General features: G+C 40.6%; 3 protein-coding genes across 6 annotated transcripts; 2 read left to right on the forward strand and 1 right to left on the reverse strand.

Annotated features, from left to right (window-relative positions):
- The first annotated feature begins 420 nt into the window (after window positions 1-420).
- LOC118405746 (microspherule protein 1-like) lies at window positions 421-9,105 on the forward strand. Its single transcript, XM_035805461.1, has 13 exons — window positions 421-605; window positions 1,142-1,298; window positions 1,722-1,978; window positions 2,696-2,734; window positions 3,209-3,283; window positions 3,690-3,799; window positions 4,237-4,345; window positions 4,914-5,052; window positions 5,551-5,655; window positions 6,114-6,206; window positions 6,654-6,736; window positions 7,241-7,456; window positions 7,854-9,105. Exons 2-13 carry the CDS (start codon window positions 1,145-1,147, stop codon window positions 7,935-7,937), a joined length of 1,464 nt encoding a protein of 487 aa, XP_035661354.1. The 5' UTR covers window positions 421-605; window positions 1,142-1,144; the 3' UTR covers window positions 7,938-9,105.
- Window positions 8,303-13,519, reverse strand: LOC118405750 (tRNA wybutosine-synthesizing protein 5-like). Of its 3 annotated transcripts, none has more exons than XM_035805470.1 (8): window positions 13,367-13,519; window positions 12,674-12,829; window positions 12,181-12,300; window positions 11,236-11,483; window positions 9,926-10,171; window positions 9,281-9,446; window positions 8,658-8,778; window positions 8,303-8,401 (listed from the first exon to the last, which is right to left on the reverse strand). In XM_035805470.1, coding segments are annotated over exons 1-8 (1,179 nt in total). In that variant the 5' UTR covers window positions 13,487-13,519; the 3' UTR covers window positions 8,303-8,399. The 3 variants fall into 3 exon arrangements, with proteins under 3 accessions (XP_035661363.1, XP_035661362.1, XP_035661361.1); XM_035805469.1 differs by having other exon boundaries at window positions 8,638-8,778; XM_035805468.1 differs by having other exon boundaries at window positions 8,303-8,778.
- A 5-nt stretch (window positions 13,520-13,524) lies between these two features.
- Window positions 13,525-19,817, forward strand: LOC118405745. Of its 2 annotated transcripts, none has more exons than XM_035805459.1 (7): window positions 13,525-14,324; window positions 15,317-15,622; window positions 16,003-16,287; window positions 17,515-17,691; window positions 18,288-18,371; window positions 18,697-18,799; window positions 19,069-19,817. In XM_035805459.1, exons 1-7 carry the CDS (start codon window positions 14,231-14,233, stop codon window positions 19,499-19,501), a joined length of 1,482 nt encoding a protein of 493 aa, XP_035661352.1. In that variant the 5' UTR covers window positions 13,525-14,230; the 3' UTR covers window positions 19,502-19,817. The 2 variants fall into 2 exon arrangements, with proteins under 2 accessions (XP_035661352.1, XP_035661353.1); XM_035805460.1 differs by lacking the exon at window positions 13,525-14,324 and adding an exon at window positions 14,656-15,151.
- The last annotated feature ends 126 nt before the right edge of the window (window positions 19,818-19,943 follow it).

Raw genomic sequence — 19,943 nt, forward strand, 5'->3', positions numbered from 1 at the left:
TCTACTCTAGTATCAGTCACTGAGCTGTCGTTTTCAGTTTGAGGCTTGTTTATACGCGGGAAAATATGCAAAATCTCCTCAATGCGCAGCTAATTTCCAACATGCATGGTGTTATCTGTCAGATAAAGAGAGAATACTCACCTGTAATCATGTTGTTGCAGCTCGCCTTGGGGAAAAGTTGACCAAAACTGGGTCCAGATCCAGAAATGCAAAGTTTTCTCACTACATCTCTGCTTGCACGGTACGGGATGTACTAAATACTTTGAGGGGGTGGTTAGAGCTTTTATTTGTCAGTTATTAGTCCAATGATTTGGACTTTAATCATAAAAATCTTATTTGTATACAAAATATTTTATTTTTACCAAAGGTTAGTTGTATTTTAGCCACTTTTATCCGTTAAGACATACGATTTCGTAGAGGTGCTAACCCCCTATTTGTAATAGTGTAATCACCTAAATGTAAATGTTCGCACTGAACTCTGGGTAAAGCATCATGGCCGAAACGCGTTTCTAAAAAGGATTTTTCAACAAAACTGGTCGTTTTTTGTACCTTCTGAGGCGAACGTCAGACAATTTATACCACCGGAAGAAACATAGAGACCTGTGGTAGGTATTGAGTTTGGTTTTTGCAATTTTAAGCGTTTCTGTGGCGATATATAGGGTAAAGTTTTTGGCTCACCAGTAGGCCTTTCCTGGGGAGGGGGGCGCTTTGTTTCGAGAAAACATCGATAGAAAATTTATGATACTAGTAATTTGAGCTCATTTGAAATCCCGTATTGCACTACTGGTATACTATTTGTGAAAATACATATGCCAGATGCTTAAGGACTCCACAATTTGAGGGACCCCTGACTGACATGATTATTCGTTTGTTCACTCATGCTGGACGATAATACATCAAATCTAAGTTTCACAATTCAATTGTTGCTTTATAATCAATCTTGTATCTCTTGTACGCCATCACACACACACACACACTCACTATCCAGTTTATCGTCTGTCCCCAGAAAAGGTCAGATCACTCCATGTCATTTGTTTGTTCATGCTAAATGATTAGATGAAATCTAAGTTTCACAAAATGTTATGTTATAATCAACTGTACACTGTACTCACTCACCATCAAGTTTATCGTCTGTCCCCAGAAAATGTCGGACCACTCCATGTCGACTCCCAGCCAATCGCAGCACACCAGCAGTCTGGACCAATCAGGCGACACGTTGAGCCTGAGCAGCTCCCTGAACGACAGCACAAGTCTGTCCATCTCCATGTCTTCTGACTTGTCCAAAATATCCACTCCAGGTATGCAGCGTTTATTGTCATAGAGCCAGACAATGTTGACCAATCAGAAGGCGCCATTTTCCCCATAACCCAGGTCATTAATATCCCATAGACTACCTGCATCTGGAGCATCATAGCCCTTAGAAACACTATTTTTCAGACCAAATTTAGCGAAATAAAGCCAACATTTTGTACCATTGTTGTTACAAAACAACGGAAAAGCCCCCTATTCTGGTTGAAACACTGCATAGGAGCCCAAGTAACAGCCTATCTCTAGGCCCGAATCACAGCATAGGGGATCCAAATTGCAGCATGGGGACCCCTATGCCGAAAAGGCCTGGCGAGAACACTTAAGTGAGGGAAGGATGTTACACCACTGGGAACAAGAACCACCCAAAATGATGCCGTCGGAGTCGATCACAAACAGCCTTTGTTTTCCTCCAGGTAGCACACCTGTAACTCCAGGTACGTCTAAGATGACTCCGCCCCTCCCGAGGTCCACGCCCGTCTCCTCCCAGCTCACCAAGCGCCGCAGTTCCTCCCGCTCCATCAAAAGAAAGAAGTTCGATGACGAGCTCGTCGAGAGCAGCCTGGTGAAGACCACCAAGGTTCCCGCCCGCCCGACGACGTCTACGTTACCGGCAACACACACCCCACACTCCCATGTCATCACAGTCCAGCCGGAGAAGAAAAAGGTCAAGGTAGGGCGTGCAGTGCCGGTGCCGGTGCAATGGCCTAGTGGGTAGAGTGCTCGCCTTGCATTCGGAAGGTCGTGAGTTCGATCCCGGCCGAGTCATACCAAAGACTATAAAAATGGTACATGCTGCTTTCTCTGCTTAGCACTAAGCATTCGGGAAAGAGTATGGAAGTTGAACACACACCACTACCAGTGGACTAGCCCCCTGCTGTAGTGATTGCGTTGTGTGTGGCCCAGGGCTAATGAAACAGAGATGGGCACCGCCCTATGCGCCAGAAATGGGCACCGCCCTTGGCGCGGGAAGGGTTTAACTTAACTAGGGCGTGCAGTACCAGTAATATCTGCCAGAGGGCAGCAAAGCCAAATGCCATCTGACAACATTGCAATAGTAGTTGTTACATGTATGTCAAATTTAAAACTGTGGATATCTGTAGACTATACTCTATAGAGACTGTTGAAGGACAAAAGATATAATGCAACAATGTCAAGCCTTCTATGTACAATGTATGAGCAGTGCCAAGACTTGGAACTGAATTGAATGAGTATTAATAGAAAAATTCTAACATCTGTATCTTTCAACTACTACTATTAATTTCTTTGATAAGAGTATCCACGAGCAATGCCTTAGTAACAGCCTTTTTTATAAGCTGTCTCATAATTGTCTCTTATTGAATTTTATTTCACCAACTTTCTGAGCAAATTTTCTTTACTTATTTTACAGGTTTCAAAATCATCACAGAAAAGGGCCAAGAAGCCTAAGGTTGGCATTTCATACAATCACTGTAGATTCTTCCTCTTATTTTGTATTCTTTCTATATTCATGATGTCGATGTACATGCAGATATGTAGGCGACTTATTCACTGCCAAACATTTCATTTGGGAGCATACAATACCCTTGACTGTTTGTGGCTAAATGTGTCCAGTCTGTGTTGTTGTACAATCTACAAATGGTTTCATTATGTTTTTTGGGACAAGTACATATACAAGATAGTATATACTAGTATACAACTGTAAGTATCTGTATGTAGAATGTAGATTACATACATTTTTACAATTCTATGTGCCTGAAATCTAGTGTCCTCACATTTTACTTATTTTGAATCTTGATAAATGTTCAATATATAAAACATGTAATTTCTAAAAGATTTGGAGAAAAGGGAATACATGTACTCTCACGTATGCATATGTTAGATTAGTAACCCAAGTCTGATATTTGGTGATTATTTACTGCAGCCAATCCCAGTAACTAAAGACCTGGGCAGGTGGAAACCACAGGATGATCTGCTTCTCATCAATGCAGTGCAACAGGTAAGGAAAATCTGAGGACTATATCATTTTTGGTGATGATTTTGGGGCAGAAGTTAGAAATTTAGTGTTAAATATTGGATTAAGCCTAAAAGTTTCTAAGAAAGTACATGAAAGTACTAGAAAGTGCACAAAATGGCAAAGATGACATGAATACAGTCAAAAGAAGTTGTCACTGGATCTTAAGGATGATTAGTATGTTGGTAGATGTTAGCAAATCGAAGAACAATGCTGTGTAGAAAAGTGTGCATTTATGATTAGTGTGAATATGAATGTTTTATCAAGTGTGTTTTGCATGTTTTACTGACACCATGGTCTTCTTTGAACACATTTTGCTCATACATAGTACCCCTGGATGTTAGGATTTTGCAGACTAGTAAACATTTTATTTTTGTTTGTGTTGTTTCAGACATGTGACCTGAAGTCAGTCCACCTGGGAGTGAAGTTCTCCTGTAACTTTACCCAGAAGGAGGTAGAAGAGAGGTGGTATGCACTGCTGTATGACCCAACTATATCCAAGTAAGTCATGTATAAACATGTGTGTGATAACAGGTCTCAATTACCTACAATATATGGTACATAAAAATGAATTTTTAGAACTCAAAATTGCAAATTCATTTTCTGCAATGTAAGGGTTGCAAGTGGGTATTTTTAGCCATACAGAAGAATTTTAATTGTAACGCATTTTATTTTCTTTGTATTAATTTATTTTTGGTTGATAATGGCTAAGGTTTGAAGTGTGTAGGTAAGATAAATTTACATCTTAGAAACCACACACCTCTTCATAAATGTGATTGTCATACTGCTTTTTACTAATGGTGTTACTGTGTTCAGAAAGTTCTTGTTATTTTTCATAGAACAGATCCAGTCTATCTACATTGAATATAGAAGCCAAGAAGCTGCCAAATGTGTTCCTTCTGTACCAAAATGTAATAATAATTTTCCCTTTTCGTTAGACTTGCAGTCCAGGCCATGAGAAACCTCCACCCAGACGTGGTAGCAGCCATCAATGCTAAGGCACTCTACAGTAAAGAAGAGGAGAGTCTCCTGGCTAAAGTTACTTCAGTAAGTGTTTTTTTTTATTACTATATTTCATGTTCACTTACAAAACACATGTATTTTGTCTCAGGTTGTTGCACAAGGTTGGGGCATGTCAGGAAATTCAAGGTCTGGTCAGCAACTTGTCCTCATATTACCCTCTACCCATGCATTAGATAGTTCTTGACTGCCCTCTTTGATTGTGACAGTTCTTTTTGATGCTGCCCCTCCCAGAGGAACATCTGTACAGCAGAGTGGCTCTTACTCAGTTAAACTTGTTTCCCACAAAGTTTACTTGCAGCATTTCTACTGAATTTAGGAACACTTTTTTTAGCCTTTTTGTACCATATGTGAACCTTGCACAATGAAGAGTCACAAAGAATCTTGAGTAGGTGTAAGACACAAAGGAATATTTTTGCCTGAATATTTATCCCTTATCTCTTCTTGTTTCTATGACTGTCATAATATACACGATATACATCATACATTTAGGCAGGTACCTTGGGTCATACAGAACACACTGTGTTGTATTCTGTACTTATGATATGGTAAAGACAACCAAGGTATCTAATTTTCCCTGTTGTTTTTTCTCCAGACCAGCCAGCCCACAGTGGACGTATTTGCAGACCTCCTACAGAAACATCCTGACGTGTTTCACCTCAGCAGAACTCCCAAGGTGCTCCACACACACTGGCTCCAGATGAAACAGTACCACTTATTGGCTGATCAAACAGGTAACAGACCAATCAGAGAGCCTGTCTCTACTGAATTAGTGACGAAGAAGATTTCCAAAATGATCTTTGTTCGAAATTTTTTCCCATTAGTTTTGCCTGATCATTTTGCTTTACTTGGTGGTCCACTACATATTTCTACCTTTCTTCTATCTATCTTTATGTTTCTACGCACCAAACTAAATCAGGCAACCACTGACGAGTAGCTTGCATGGTTCAATAGTTAGAAATACATTGCCATCTACGACTGGGAATTTTGTTTATATTACATACATTGTAAACCTCGTCATGGCTAAGTTTTTACTGAAGCATATGAGTTGCATACAGATTTAATCCACTGAACAGGATGGACCCCTGCATTTTTCAATATAACCATACGATTTTTTTTCCAAGTGTGTTTGAGGTGTTTAATCTCCTCAAACAGGGAACATCCTATGAAAGGCTACCAGGACCTGTTCTGAGTCAGCAATCCTAACCACAAGACCACCTTTTTTCCCACAGTTCAGCCCCTGCCCCGTGGGGACCACATCCTCAACTTCTCCGATGCTGAGGACATGATCAACGACGAGGAACTCAAGGAAACGAAAGACGAAGTTCTGGAACATGGTAGGAACAGTTTTCTTTTTGCAAGATACTTGATTGTTTTGTAGTCTCCAACAAGACTGCCATGTATTTTGCACCTGTATGTTTTCTGTTAGGGATGTCCCTGTGACCCAACTGGTAGCAGCCTCATTATTGTGGAGCTTTTGGTTCCGATAAGTTGGTAACTGGGAGACCCTGGTTCAAGTCTTGGGGTCAGAACAACTCAATGGGGCTGCACCATCTTTCTGAACGAACATAAATATACTCTGCTACTGAAACAACAAGGAAACTTGCTGCCCCATGTGTCACCAGGCACTACAACTACAAGGAATGAACAAACGTTTTCTGTAGACTTGAAAAAGAAAGTCTGCAAATTCATCTGCCTGCACTGGTCAATAATTTTTACAATACCTCAAGTGCAAAGGCAATGTTTCTTTCGTTTTGGTCCCCTTGAATTGATCATATCTATTGTTGTTCCACAGAGTTGGCGATCTCGGACAGGAGACAGAAGAGAGAGATCAGGTTCCTGGAGCAGGAGATTCCCAAGTGGCAGGTGCTGGTGGATGCTGTCACAGGTGGGCTTACAAAAATAGCAGTCATGCTACTTTGTTAGTTACTGTTACTTACAATGTTACATGACATTTTTTTTCAATCTTAATGCAAGTACAATGCATACGTTCCATGCATTACTTTGTCAGAGATCAACTATCATTGTTACATGCAATTTTGCATGTTGACAAAAACTTTTAAATGCCAAATTTCATGTTCAGAATGCAAATCTTCAAAGCAGCATGCAAACTGCAAGATTGCACATTGTATTTTGCACAGCAGCCGACCGATGATGATGATGATGATGATGATTTTGATTATACATGGTGCATATCATGATCTCAAAATGGGAAAAAAACTGCAAGGTTTAGAAGCATTGTCTGCTAAAGGTACATTGGACATTATGATCATGACCTGCTGCTGTACATAGTTGTGATGGGAGGCAACATTGTCATGTTCTGCTCCTGTTGTAGGTATCAGCCCACCAGACTTTGACAACCAGACGTTGGCTGTCCTGAGAGGGAGACTGGTACGATACCTCATGAGGTCAAGAGAGGTCAGTATTATGTATCCGATAGTTTTGAGATATCACTGTACTGTGCCCTCTTCATTCCTTAAGTACCCAAATCCACAGAAAATCAATGAAAATGGCTTATTGTTTTGTAGATCCCAAGAAATTTAGATAAATACATCTTGAAAGATTTGTTTCTTTCTTGGTACCATTTTTACACGCATTTGCAAACAAGTTGCTGTTTGCTATTTTGCAAGCCACTTAAAACAAAAACATGTATTCGGTTATATTGCATGGAATGTGCTCTAAGTAAGTCTATTTGTTGTAGAATACAAATGTGAAGCAATGTGATTTAGGCCCCTATGTAACCACCACGCAAGGGACTTTTCTGTTGCTTTGTAACAAGGTAAGAAATGTTGGTTTTATAAGTTTATTTCAATAAATCTGGCCTTCAAAAGTATTTCTGAGGATTATAAATTCAAACCTTTTCAGCAGAATGCCCCAAACCCTGGTTCCTTTGTCTTATATACTCCATGTCCATTGCACTAGATAACACTAGGAAGATCTACAAAAGACAACACCATAGACGTCGACCTGTCCCTCGAGGGCCCGGCCTGGAAGATCTCCAGAAGACAGGGTGTCATCAAACTGAAGAACAACGGGGATTTCTTCATCATGAACGAGGGGAAACGGCCCATCTATATCGATGGGAAACCTGTTCTTAACGGGCAGAAGTGGAAACTCAACAATAACTCTGTAGTAGAGGTACATTTTCTCTTGTCATAGAGTCTACTTTAAATGGGGCTCAGTTGGTAAATTCTATACATTGGTGTGAACTAGAAGAGAAATTTGAGTTCCAGTTAATTTGATATTGGTCATTCAGAGTCACATTAGTTTTGCATGTATATTTATATATCTAGTGTTTAGATTAATTAAGCTATCAGTGAATAAAGTAGATATTAGAAAAACTGTAATATTGCACATTGTAATATTTTGTACAATTTACGGTTAGGACATAAATTGAAGGTATGCATTTTGGTTCATACATTTTGCCCAACAATATGTACTGGTTCCAGCATGACCCCACAAAGAGTAGATAAAGGAATTTTATGACTCTTCTGTCTATGCCCTTTCAGCAAGTGTTTTTTTTTCTTTCTTTCAGATCTCATGTTTGCGGTTTATCTTCTTGATCAACCAAGACTTGATCAACGTGATCCGAGCAGAGGCTGCCAAAATGACTCAGTGACACAACACAACACAACAGCAGTGTCCTGTTGTATATACATGTATCTATAAACAGCCATTCTTGTGAATGTACATAGTAGAATTAAGCCCTTCTTGTGAAATGCTATTTTTTGTATTGAACATCTACACCAGTAAGAATGACAAAAAAGTGAAAACAGTAATCATGAAGTCCATGAAAGTTTACAGCTTCATGTCAGAGCTATAAAATTATGTCAGATGATGTAGCACTGTATGTATTTATATACATAATGTACATTGTTCTGAGTATTGTTGGAGTTTGTCGTCTGTTGTTCGGGGTCTGTTGCTTTACAGAAACATACTGTTTCAAGAAAATAAAGCAGAGATTTAATCTTTGAAAACCATAAACTTGAAGTAACTGTTGTTTTTGTTTATTTCAACAGAATTTGTGGGTGGGGTTGTAGAATAAGCTCCAATGCAGAGTATTCAATTCACTCATTGAAGTTCCTAGTGGAACAAAATAAGTTTTAAATACAGGCACTTTGATCATGCAAACATACAAGTGATAATATCAATATTTAGTACAATACTATATACCAGAATACTAGATGTAAGTGCAACAAAGAATCTTTTTTTTTTTTACATCTCATATCACCAAAATGAAGATAGAAGGACTGAAATATATATTACATCTATATTTAGGGAATAGCAGGAATTCTACAGAATAGGTTATGCCTTTTTACCTCGTATGAAGGCTACGTACAAGTATTTGCACATGTGAAGGTGTGAACTCCTGTTGCAGTGTTGTTGTAGGCCTCGCATCTTCCAAATGTCATAACTGCCTCTAAATACTTGTTCGGCATCAATCGTTCTATCGTCTCCACCTGGTAAGAACATGGTAGTGAGGTTGATACTGTCGATATTGACAAGTTTGCAGCAGTGTGTTTCAGTTTGTGGTGAGGTGACTTTTTACAGAAAATTCATCATGCCACAAACATGCCACAACTTTTATTGTGTTACTAATGTTCATTTAACCAGGAACCTAAAGATACAGTGAACAGTGCCATATTTAAGGCGTTTAATGTATGTACTCTGTTTACCATACTCTGTTACAACTCATAAGAAGGGAAGCACACTACAGCTCTACAATGTTGCTGATTAAGTTTTGATTGCTATTGCCCGTCAACCAACTTGATATAAAGAAGACTTTATACCAGAGTGTTGCTGCAGTTTTAGTAATAGTATGATATCTTCCTAATACACCCTCGCTCAACCATTTTTGTGGGGGAAGGAATGAGTTCTGTCTTCAAATGCCCAACACTATTTTGACTGCTATAATTCCTGATACAAATCCAGTACAACTTGTTACACATATTACTGACAGACCTGTAAGTTGTTCACTTCTTCCACAGTCAGCCAGCCATCCCTGTTGGTATCCAGGCCTTTAAACACCCGGTCTGTGATGACCACCTCATCGTAGATAACCTGGGCCTGCACCATGTCTTTAGGCAGCCTGCCGCCATATTCATCAAGGTACACTCTGATGACATACCTAGGTAAGAAAATAATGGTACAACCAAATGTCAATTTCTTTGGCTACTCCTTAGGGATGGAGCCAACTTTTTTTTTCATTTCTGAGCCCAATGACCAATATGATTACTTATGCAACTGTCAATTTTTTGGCTACTCCTTAGTGATGGAGCCAACTTTTTTCATTTCTGAGCCCAATGACCAATATGATTACTTGTGATAGAATATTATATACCATGTACACCATGTGTACTGGACAAATACAGTTGTCAGGAAGGCCCCCTGTCCTGCAGTACAAGAACATACATGTAATAAACTGACAAAAGTTGTACATGTATCACCTTTTATGCATTATAGTGTTGGTTTTATGTTGTTTCTGTAGACACACAAAGTAGATAAATGCATTTTCGCCCTTTTTTAGATGCATGTATGTGGTGTGCAAATAAGGGCTATTGAGCCAGAGACATTGATATACAACTGCAACTGAATTCCTCAACATACCTTATCTGTTCTCCTGGCCTTAACTCCAATGCACTAAGCCGTGTAGGTGCCTGGTGTTCTCTTGCAGAGCAATCAGAATAGTCAAAGGCGGGAATGGGTGTCCACCAGACATTGACCGCAACGTTCCTATCGTAGGACTGTACGTAATGCAGCCAACCGTGCGGTAGGTAGAGGCAGTCGCCACGCTCGATACGTGCTGACCACCAGGGAATGGTACGCAGGCCTGGATACCTGTACATGTCCACTCTTACAGGTGGGAAGAAAAGAGGTTAAAGTTCAAGTCCTGCTCATACTGTGTGGTGTATGGGGTAGTGCCAATCTCTGATACTATAGCCCTTGGGCAACACAGCTTTTGTACAAGAACTGCAGCATGGGGACTTTCATAATATACATTTTTTTTCATAAGATACAGGATGTTTTTTTCCATTGTGATTCACATTGTCGTTTTTTGGCGACACCTCGGGTGCGGAGGTATTCAGATACTAAAACAGTGAATAACATGTCTCTATGGTTGATCGGTAATACAGCCCCACTGCTTGGCCATCAGGATCCAATTCCATGGATCTGTAGGCCCAAGTTCAATCCCAGGTTCGGCTCAGCTCAGACATGTTGTAAGGGATTGCATTCATCTTTCAGAAGGGACATAAAATGGAGGTCCCGTGTTTGTGGAGGTTCTTCGAGCTCATAAAATAGCCTCATTAGTCAGATAGGGTACCTTCTAACTGCATTAATATACAACAAGGTGAATTATAGACCTCCTTTCGCCTTGTACTGAGCAATCAGCCCTACCATAAACACCTAAGAATTTACAGCACCCAGACGACAAGTCTTGTTACCTTTCCACATCAACTGCCAGGTCTTTAGTCCCGTCCGTGTGATGATGAAGCGTGTATCTCCCCACTTCCCTATCCACCAGGAACCAATCCTTCCCCCAACCACTTGCGCAAATAATTTACAGCAATCATAAGAAAAGTCTTGTTACCTTTCCACATCAACTGCCAGGTCTTCTGTGCCATCCGTGTGATGGTGAAGTGTGTATCTCCCCACCTCCCTATCCACCAGGAACCAGTCCCCCTCCCCAACAACTTACACCAATGCCTACAGGAAGCTGTAAACACCTAAGAATTTACAGCACCCAGACGACAAGTCTTGTTACCTTTCCACATCGACTGCTAGGTCTTCTGTACCATCCGTGTGATGATGAAGCGTGTATCTCCCCACCTCCCTATCCCCCAGGAACCACTCCTTCCCCCCAACCACTTACGCCAATGCCTGAAAATTTACAGCACCCATAAGAAAAGTCTTGTTACCTTTCCACATCAACTGCCAGGTCTTCTGTGCCATCCGTGTGATGGTGAAGTGTGTATCTCCCCACCTCCCTGTCCACCAGGAACCAGTCCTTCCTCCCACTGTACATACAGATGATGTTCTCCATGTTGTCCATGTGGAAGGTGGACTTGGTGCCTCCGCTCGACATCCACAGGCGAAAGTCGTGAAGATGTCGGGTGAAACCACCACAGGAGAGGCACGGGGGGAGGTACACTTCCTCCATCATGGTCTGTGAGTATAAAGGCAAAGCAGTCACCCTCTAATCTCCAAGCAGATCTTGCGGTGGCATAAGATAATATCATAAGCTGGGGAAGGAGTTTAGCCGGCAGAGGATTATCAGCTTCGGTGTGCCCAATGAAACTCCTCTGCCGGCTAAACTCCTTCCCTAAACTTATGATACTATCTTATGCCACTGTAAGATCTGCTTGGAGATTAGTCAGATGATCCTCAACAAAAGGAAGTATGATGATGTTTCAAGTAGCTAGTGGTTTTGCTACATGATACCAGGTGACCCATTTTTTCTATAGAAGTGTGTTTGGTTGTTTTTCACATGCAGAGGTTTGATGCCGGAAGCTATCACCTGAAGATACACAAAACATTGGGCTGTCGGCTTTACGTCACCATCCAAAAAGACAACTGCAACCCCAACCAGTTGTACCAAGCGGGACCTGAACCCTTGACCTCTGGACCTCCATATGTTAAATGTACACATGCCTGAAGAAAGCACAAGTATATATATAGCAACCACAACCCAACCTACTGTTTATACAAAATCACAGATTGCTTTACATAAAACAAGAGTCAATCCAATTGGTTAAAATGTTGTAATAGAACCTTATTTATGTGTGTTCTACATTTCAATGCTGCAAAGTATTTGGCTGTGTCAGCTAATCAGTATGTAAAAAAATAGTCATTTTGATAATTACCTTTGGCAGTCGGTCCAGTAAGTACATCTCTGATTGGTTATACTGCTGCAAGAACGCATCCAAACGCATCGGTTCTCTATGACTCTCCGTGTTCTCCTTTTTGGAGTTATCAACTTCAGCCTGCAGTGAAACAAATAGTTTTCAGTTGTCAACAAAATACGGTACTGGTTTGAGACACGCTAAAGTTAAACTGCAGTCTTACCTTCATATTGGCATTCGGTGTTTTAGGTAGTTTGCAGGGACGAAGTTTTATTTTACTTTGAGTTTTACTGTGCATCCTGGTTATCGAAGGAAAAAAAACTTTTTCGTCCGCAAACTTTGCCTTAACAAAAATGTAAATACGGAAAACATACGGCAGCTAGGCCGGCAAACTCTCCTTGCATAAAATCCTCGGTGTGCTTATCTAAGGTCCCCAGGAAGACTTGCCTTCGCTACCGAACAAAATCTCTGTCGGCCCTTTCTAAAAAGTCTGGTTTTCCAGGGTAAAACCTACCACTGCATCCGCGTGCTGATCGTTCAGGTACCGATCCGTCCATCGATGGTAGGCGGGGGACAGCCGCGCGGCTCCCGACAACACCACTGGTCGGGCCGGGAGGACGTGGTTGTGGTAGAAGTCTTCCGGGGACGGTATGGTGTCCAACGATGCAATCTTTGTGGTTTGGGGAGAAGTGTGAAAACTTGTGTAAATCTCTTTATAGTTCTATGCCAACCAACGAACTCATTAACGCTCACAAATTATTATCTACAAAATTTGAATATACGAAAGGCGCATACTAAACTTGACCTTACCCATTTTCAAAACATAAACATTATTTTGAATCAAAATCATAAGACTGTGTCATTAATCTCTTTCAGACTGTTTGCTTGATGAAAAATCGTAGAATCAGGCCGAATGTGATGTATATAGTTTTCCAAAGAGGACTTAATAATATGGCATTAGTCACTCAGCTGTATAATACGCATGACTGAGACCAATATGAGAACTATACATGTACTAGTATATCACGAAAACTTAGAGCCTAAAACATCTGTCGTTTTAGACGACCATACATGGGGTATCGGTCTCAGAAATTGGGGGATTCTCTATCTGCTACTTAATTACCTAAGGGAACTCTTAGTTTTCGCAAGGAGGTTTGGGGCCCCTGATGTCAGAGGCTCCCAATATGATTTATATTTACGGACTTACCTGGCCTAGGGGAGGCTGGTGCTGTCCAAGCGGCTGTAAGTGTCCCGGTGGGCTCTTCGTGATGCAAGGGACAGTTAACGATACCAAAAGTACAACAACAACAGGAGGTACGTACAGCATGTCTGGGATGTGTTAATATGTGTGGCCGACAAAGGAAGAAACTGTAAAGATCGCACCCGGAAGTTCAGCTCGCACGAAAAGATTCAAAAGAAAATTGCTGAAGAAAACGGGACTTGCAACTGAAACCTTTGTCACAGTTGTCCCTCAAAGTATCCAATATCAATGACTGGAAAATTTGAAGAAATCAAATACGTTTGCCACATTTACCCGCAGGTACGTAAAAACATAATAATACAACTTTTACAAGCCTGATCCTTGACTGATTAACAGGTTGTTCTGGTAGTTGTAGCTCACAAATGCGCCCTCAAACGATAAATGCAAGAACTGCACCTTGCATTTATGATGACATACCACTGAACCTCTCTTGTCGAAACTACGTGTACATCTCTGACTATTAGCCAGTTGCATGGTATTCAGTGATAATTTTGCTGACACGATTTCGCGTGTAACAGGCAGGAAGCCCTCTGGTTGTTTGGTCCATCTTTTGAACTGGGTTGGAAAAGTGCCAAAGTTCTGGGCACTGCTGCGCAATACGTGGGCGTCAAGTTCGCTTCCTGTTCTTGCTGAAACCATGACGAGGAAGTTTGGCCCCAAAATCAGAGTATACCCACAGCAGTCGGACAGAACCTAGCTATCTTCTTACGTTGTAGTTGCCTTGTGTGGAGAGAGCAGTACTACAGGATTGAAGAGCACATTTTCTCTGTGAAGGTCACCCCACTTGCTGTACGTGTGCACCTGCTCAACATGGGGAAAACATTTCAGTGTTTTCGGATGCATATTAGTACTCTTCTAATGCTGTTTGTAACAGGCGGGCTGCTACCAACCATGGCTAATGAAGGTATTTACATATATTACGTTGTCTAATTTAACCCTGGGTATCTTTTAGCATACTTATAGGCTGTCATTTTACCAGTAAGAATGTGGATGATTGGGGTGAAATGGGGGTGAAAAAAACGTGCAGGTACGAGGAAGTGTTTTTTCTCTTAATTAGGGATTGCACAAATTTCACAATCAGTACAAAAGAGAAAATTTCACTGTTGATTTTAAAAATCACGATGACGTTTTAAAACCAACCCCATCACGACGGTTCCCATTTCCGTTAAGTTCAGTGTGCTAAATATCGCGTTTACAAAGGTTAGATAGTGTGACTCCCTATTGAACAAACATTTCCTGTGGGTGCATATGTACGAATACGTGCCTAAATACTCGTACAATGTGAATTTCTAGGCCTTAAGGTATCTGTAGTACTGACGCCTTTAACCAAATTTAGTTGCAAGCGAAACGGACCGTTCTACATTGGAAAGAACAGGACGTACATGTATGTTGCAGACATGACCACATGCGATTCGTGGCTTCACCGTTTCCGTTGACTAAACATGACTTGTACTTTCGTTTTCGTGTAGACTTCCACGTTTGCTGATGCAATGACAGGTTATTCTATTTTTTTTCAGAAGCATAGAAATCTTTATTATGTATATAATTACAATTGTTGGACATAGATCTACAATTGTTTGAGTTATGTATACACATATCTGTACATGTTCAAGTTTATCAGTCGTGTTTAATACGTGTGTACATGTATACGTAATGCTGCATGTAACAGGTTGTTTTTTTCAGTCAACCAGTCCTCGTTATGGTTACTTATGACTTCCAGTTAGAAGCGAGGTACTATATCTGGGTGCAACAATAATACAATAATCCGTATTTTGTGTACTTCTGTGACATTCTCTAAGTATGTTGATTAGCATCTGTGTCTGAATTTTTCTTGAGCACGGTACGAATCATGACCGAGATGTCTGCTTGACCATGTCGTGTGTCTATCTGTTGTAGGATGTCCAGTTGTACGACTGTCTGGCGAGTACTACTATCAACGTAGACAGATGACGACCTACAGTGTGACCAGCCAGAGAGTCGGAAACAGACCTGTCTACGAGAGTGACACGACAAATAATTTCTTGTACTACCTGGAGTCACCGAACGCTTGGCTTGTCGGGCCTACACCTGGACAAAACGGAGCTCTCCTCGCAGCACGTGATAGTGCAGCTTTGCCAGAATTGATCAGTGGAGGAACATTTGAAGTACTGTCGAGTTCGCTAGAATTCGTGCCGGTCCCATACCTACGTGTATCCTGTTCAGGTGTGGATTACTCTACTGTTTTTTTTTTTCTTTTGTAAAAGTATTATCAATCAACGTCTGGGCATGGAAAGTATATGACTTGTACTCTGTTGCGGCATTAATTTCAAATGCAATGTACATATTGATTATTCCCTACAAATTATTACCCAATATTTTGTCATAAGATGATACTTGTTACTGCTACCGTTTTTCTGTTTGAGTTGACATACTTGATATTTGCTCTACATTTTTAAAAACGCCCCTAGTTGGCAATATATGTGATCATTTTATTTGATTACACAATACAGTATTATATGACATGGTCTGTTGTGATATGATAAGATATGATATGATATGATATAATGCTAAAGCAACATTTATTTTTGAACGCCAATGTACAGTTCCAGGATATGTCGGCTGCTATCGCGACGATTTTGCGTCGAATGAAGAATGGCAGTGGACGAGAAGTAGTATAACCATAGAAACCTGCAGGCAGAGCTGTAGGGACGGAAGCTTCAGATACACGGCGCTCTATGGAGACCAGTGCTGGTGTGTGACTAACATCAAAGCCGGGTTCACCAGACAATCACAACCCCGCTGTGACTGGCCATGTGGTGGAAATGCCTCGCAGTTCTGTGGACAAATCAGAACATCGACTACATATGGATACAGCGAAGTTTATACAAGTGAGTATCTACGATATCAACGCCAACAAGGCACTGCTTTTGAAAGAGGTTTCTCATTTTAATATCGCATTTCCATTCAATACCCTACTGCACTGCGTAATATAACTACCTCATCAGCTATGTTCGCTTTACTACGAGGGTGAGTCAGAAAGTAATGCAAGTGGTTTCATAACAGACTCGTTTTTTGATCGAATGAGTTCAAACTTGGCACAAAGGTAGAGGCATATGTCCTCTTGAGCTTAAAATATCTAAATTTGTTGTTCATTATTTCATGAGTGACTGACCAGCTTTCAAGATGACCATACCCTAGGAATCCCGTCAGAAGAAAAGTGAGGTCCAATTAACGTACAATTAACGATTTCCCTAAACCAATTTTTGCTATTGTATGAGACTGAGCCTGCACATGTAATAAGCTGCATTTCTCTATAAGCCAGTCGTGCTTATTTTCAACTCTGAAATCTGATTAGTTTTTCTTTTTTCGTTGCTGGAGTAGAGTGAGGTATACGCGGTCGTCTGGGTCATGAGATTTGTGGTGTTATGATTAAAGGTTTCTACAGCCCTCTTTTCCCATTAACACAGAGAAATAAAACTTAGCACACTTTTTGGCCTTTAAACAGTTAATAACTGTGTAAAGTTTCGTTTCTTTTGGTTAATGGAAAAGTAGTGTTTTAACCAACAACTCACGAATTCGTGTATAAATCAAACAGCTCTATATCACAACTTACTCCATCCTAGCAGCTGTAAATGAGGAACCATTGAGAGTTCAGAAATGAAAATCGGCATGCATCATATAGAGACATTTGATATCATATATGTGTAATTTTAACCTCCTACAGTGATTTTCAGTGGATCAGATTTAGAGGAATTCATAGTCTGACAAGCTACCAAGGGTGTGTTCATCTTGAAATTAACTCAGTTGCTCATAAAATAATAAAGATCAGATTTAAAAGATTCAATCTCAAGAAGACATATGCTTCTACTTTTGTGCCAAATTTCAACTCAATTGATTAAAAAACGAGTCTGTTATAAAACCACTTGCATTACTTTCTGACTCACCCTCGTATGTCCTCTTCGCTAAAGTACCATATCACCATTTTGGTCTAGAATTCGTAATCGTACTTGTATAATACCATGTTAGATAATTCCAATAATACATTACACAGATGTCTGTGCTTATAAAAATTGCCACGGCTATCTAATAAATACTTATTCACCTGTATGTTCTAGCTATTACCGACTGTGGCCCAGTGCCTGTGACCCCAGGTGTGACCTCTGTCCACCCGTCTGACGGAGCGAACATCACGGTCGGACACACGGCAGAAGTGGACTGCTGGGATGGCTCTACAGTAACCGTGGAGTGTCTTCAAAACGGAAGCTTCAGCTTGTCCAGTCCTTTCTGTCCAGGTTTGTACGATACTCCAGTAGGCAAACACACTCCTAGGTCAAAAACTCCTAGGTCGGCTTCACTCCTCTGCCAGCTTTTGATACTGACAAAGAGGTTAAAACTTTTTTTTTAACCTCCTTGATACTGACTACTACTAGTACTATCTTAGGCTACCGTAGGATCTGCTTGGTAGCCAAACACACTCCTAAGTCGGATTCACTCCTCTGCTAGCTTTTGATACTATCTTATGCTACTGTAGCATTCTGCCTTGAGATTAGAACGATACACCTTCAATAAGAAATAATGGGAAGGTTCTTTCAATAGTAGCTTTAAAACTTTTATTGAAATTGAAAAGTCAAACACATCCTACATCTGCGTCTATTACAGTATAAGAATAGTACTGCTATGTATATATTTGCTTTACATGACAGATAGTGTGATCAACTATTGCTGATTTGAATGGAAACGATCTAGACGTGAACGAGGGGATCGAGACTAAGTATTTTCTTTATTTACCGTTGACTACACTCGGAGAAAAGAAACTCCGTTGGAAAAGAATTCCTACAGTTGTACAACAGGTCACCCAGCTTAAGATGCACCACTTTTCCTTTTTAAGAACCGACAACAGCCATCATGGAGACATCAGAGGCCTCAACAAGTGTGCCACCAGGCATTCACACTGACATGGCCGGACGGTCAGGTATGATGTGATTTATAATGGTGGGATCTTTCGGTTAGAATTTATAGTTAGCCTTTGGACTAAAGTAGACACTTGCTATATTGTTCTACATTATTTGTTTGTCCCCTTTTCTGTCACCTCCAATTAGCGCTCTCTGGGAAGAATTTGCAATAAACATATCTATAATAATCATTTATACAAGGCACCATCTAGGACAATAGGTGTCTCACCCTTCATACAATTGTCACATTATATAGAGTTGTTACAAATGCACGGTGTAAGCTATTAGGGGTTCCAGCGCATCTACTTGTAAGAATTTCAAGTGTATTCATCTTTTTTTTTCCAGGCGACAGGTCCACAAGTATCATCCCTATTGTCGCCGGTGTAGTCGTGGGCCTGGTCTTTATCGTGATCGCTGCAATTGCCGCTTTATTCATTGTGAGAAAAAGGTACCAGCAACTACTACTATCTCATTTTAGTTTGATGATGACATCATGATACGTTATGTAAAATTGTAATGTGTTTCTAATAGCATAAAGTACAAATGACGAGTTTGGTCATAACGTACGATTCAAATGGAGTATTACATATTACATGTGCTCATGCCTCGCATAACTGCGTCTTCAGACCAAGAAAATATTTCTTCTGTTTCCTGTAAACAAATACTTGATTTTAGAATAATGTATACACGTATTCTTCTCCTTTTTTCTTTAACTAGAAACGCAGGCTTGGCTCAAGAAACGCCAACCTCCCCACAAAGGGCTACAAATCTGCATAACAGCACCTATCATGAGCCTGTCATGAGCGACGTCGTCCTAATGGATACCGGGGCCCAGTACCTCCCCAGTACGGGGGGACCGAACACCCCTACCGGTCAGCCCGCTGGAGCCGGTACAGACAGCGAACCACAGTATTCCACCATCCCGGAGTTCTACAGCATCGACGAAATGGAGAGAAAAGGCGCGAAGACGCCACAGAACAACAACCTAGACCAGCTCTACAGCAAGCCTGTGAAGAAAAGGAAGGACAATAATGAGGAAGGCATGGTGGATAACGTTCTGTACGAAAGTTCTGATGACGTCATTGATGGAGAGGGACACACTGGCTCTAACGGCCATGGTCGTTATGTGGACAATGATTTGTATGGATAAACGCCGATATGAACATCCGTATAGTTTGTATACAAACTGTGAACAAAACTTTGTGATTTTACTACGTGTTTGCCTTTCTTGACACCAAAAGACGTTACACATAACGTTACAGGTCTGAAAACTGTTAAGCGCACATCTATGTATGTCTCTACTTTGTACCTTTTGCAGATAGAAGATTTGTTGTTGTAGTTTTAATGTCATTTACGCTAGCAAACGAACGGGCGTTACTCCTCCTGATATGCATCAAATATTAGCTGTGTAAACTAAACTGAATATCAAAATAATTGCATTTGTATTAAATGCTTTTATGACATTACAAAGTGGCGTTCTTTCTTCCACTGGACACCTCTACAATATTATTAATAACCGCCATGGCTATTGTTAAAAGGACCATAGGCTACCATGCATTGAAACGTATATATGCACATATAGATGTGTACGA

Source organism: Branchiostoma floridae, chromosome 18, assembly GCF_000003815.2.
Source record: "Branchiostoma floridae strain S238N-H82 chromosome 18, Bfl_VNyyK, whole genome shotgun sequence".
Taxonomy (NCBI): Eukaryota; Metazoa; Chordata; class Leptocardii; order Amphioxiformes; family Branchiostomatidae; genus Branchiostoma; species Branchiostoma floridae.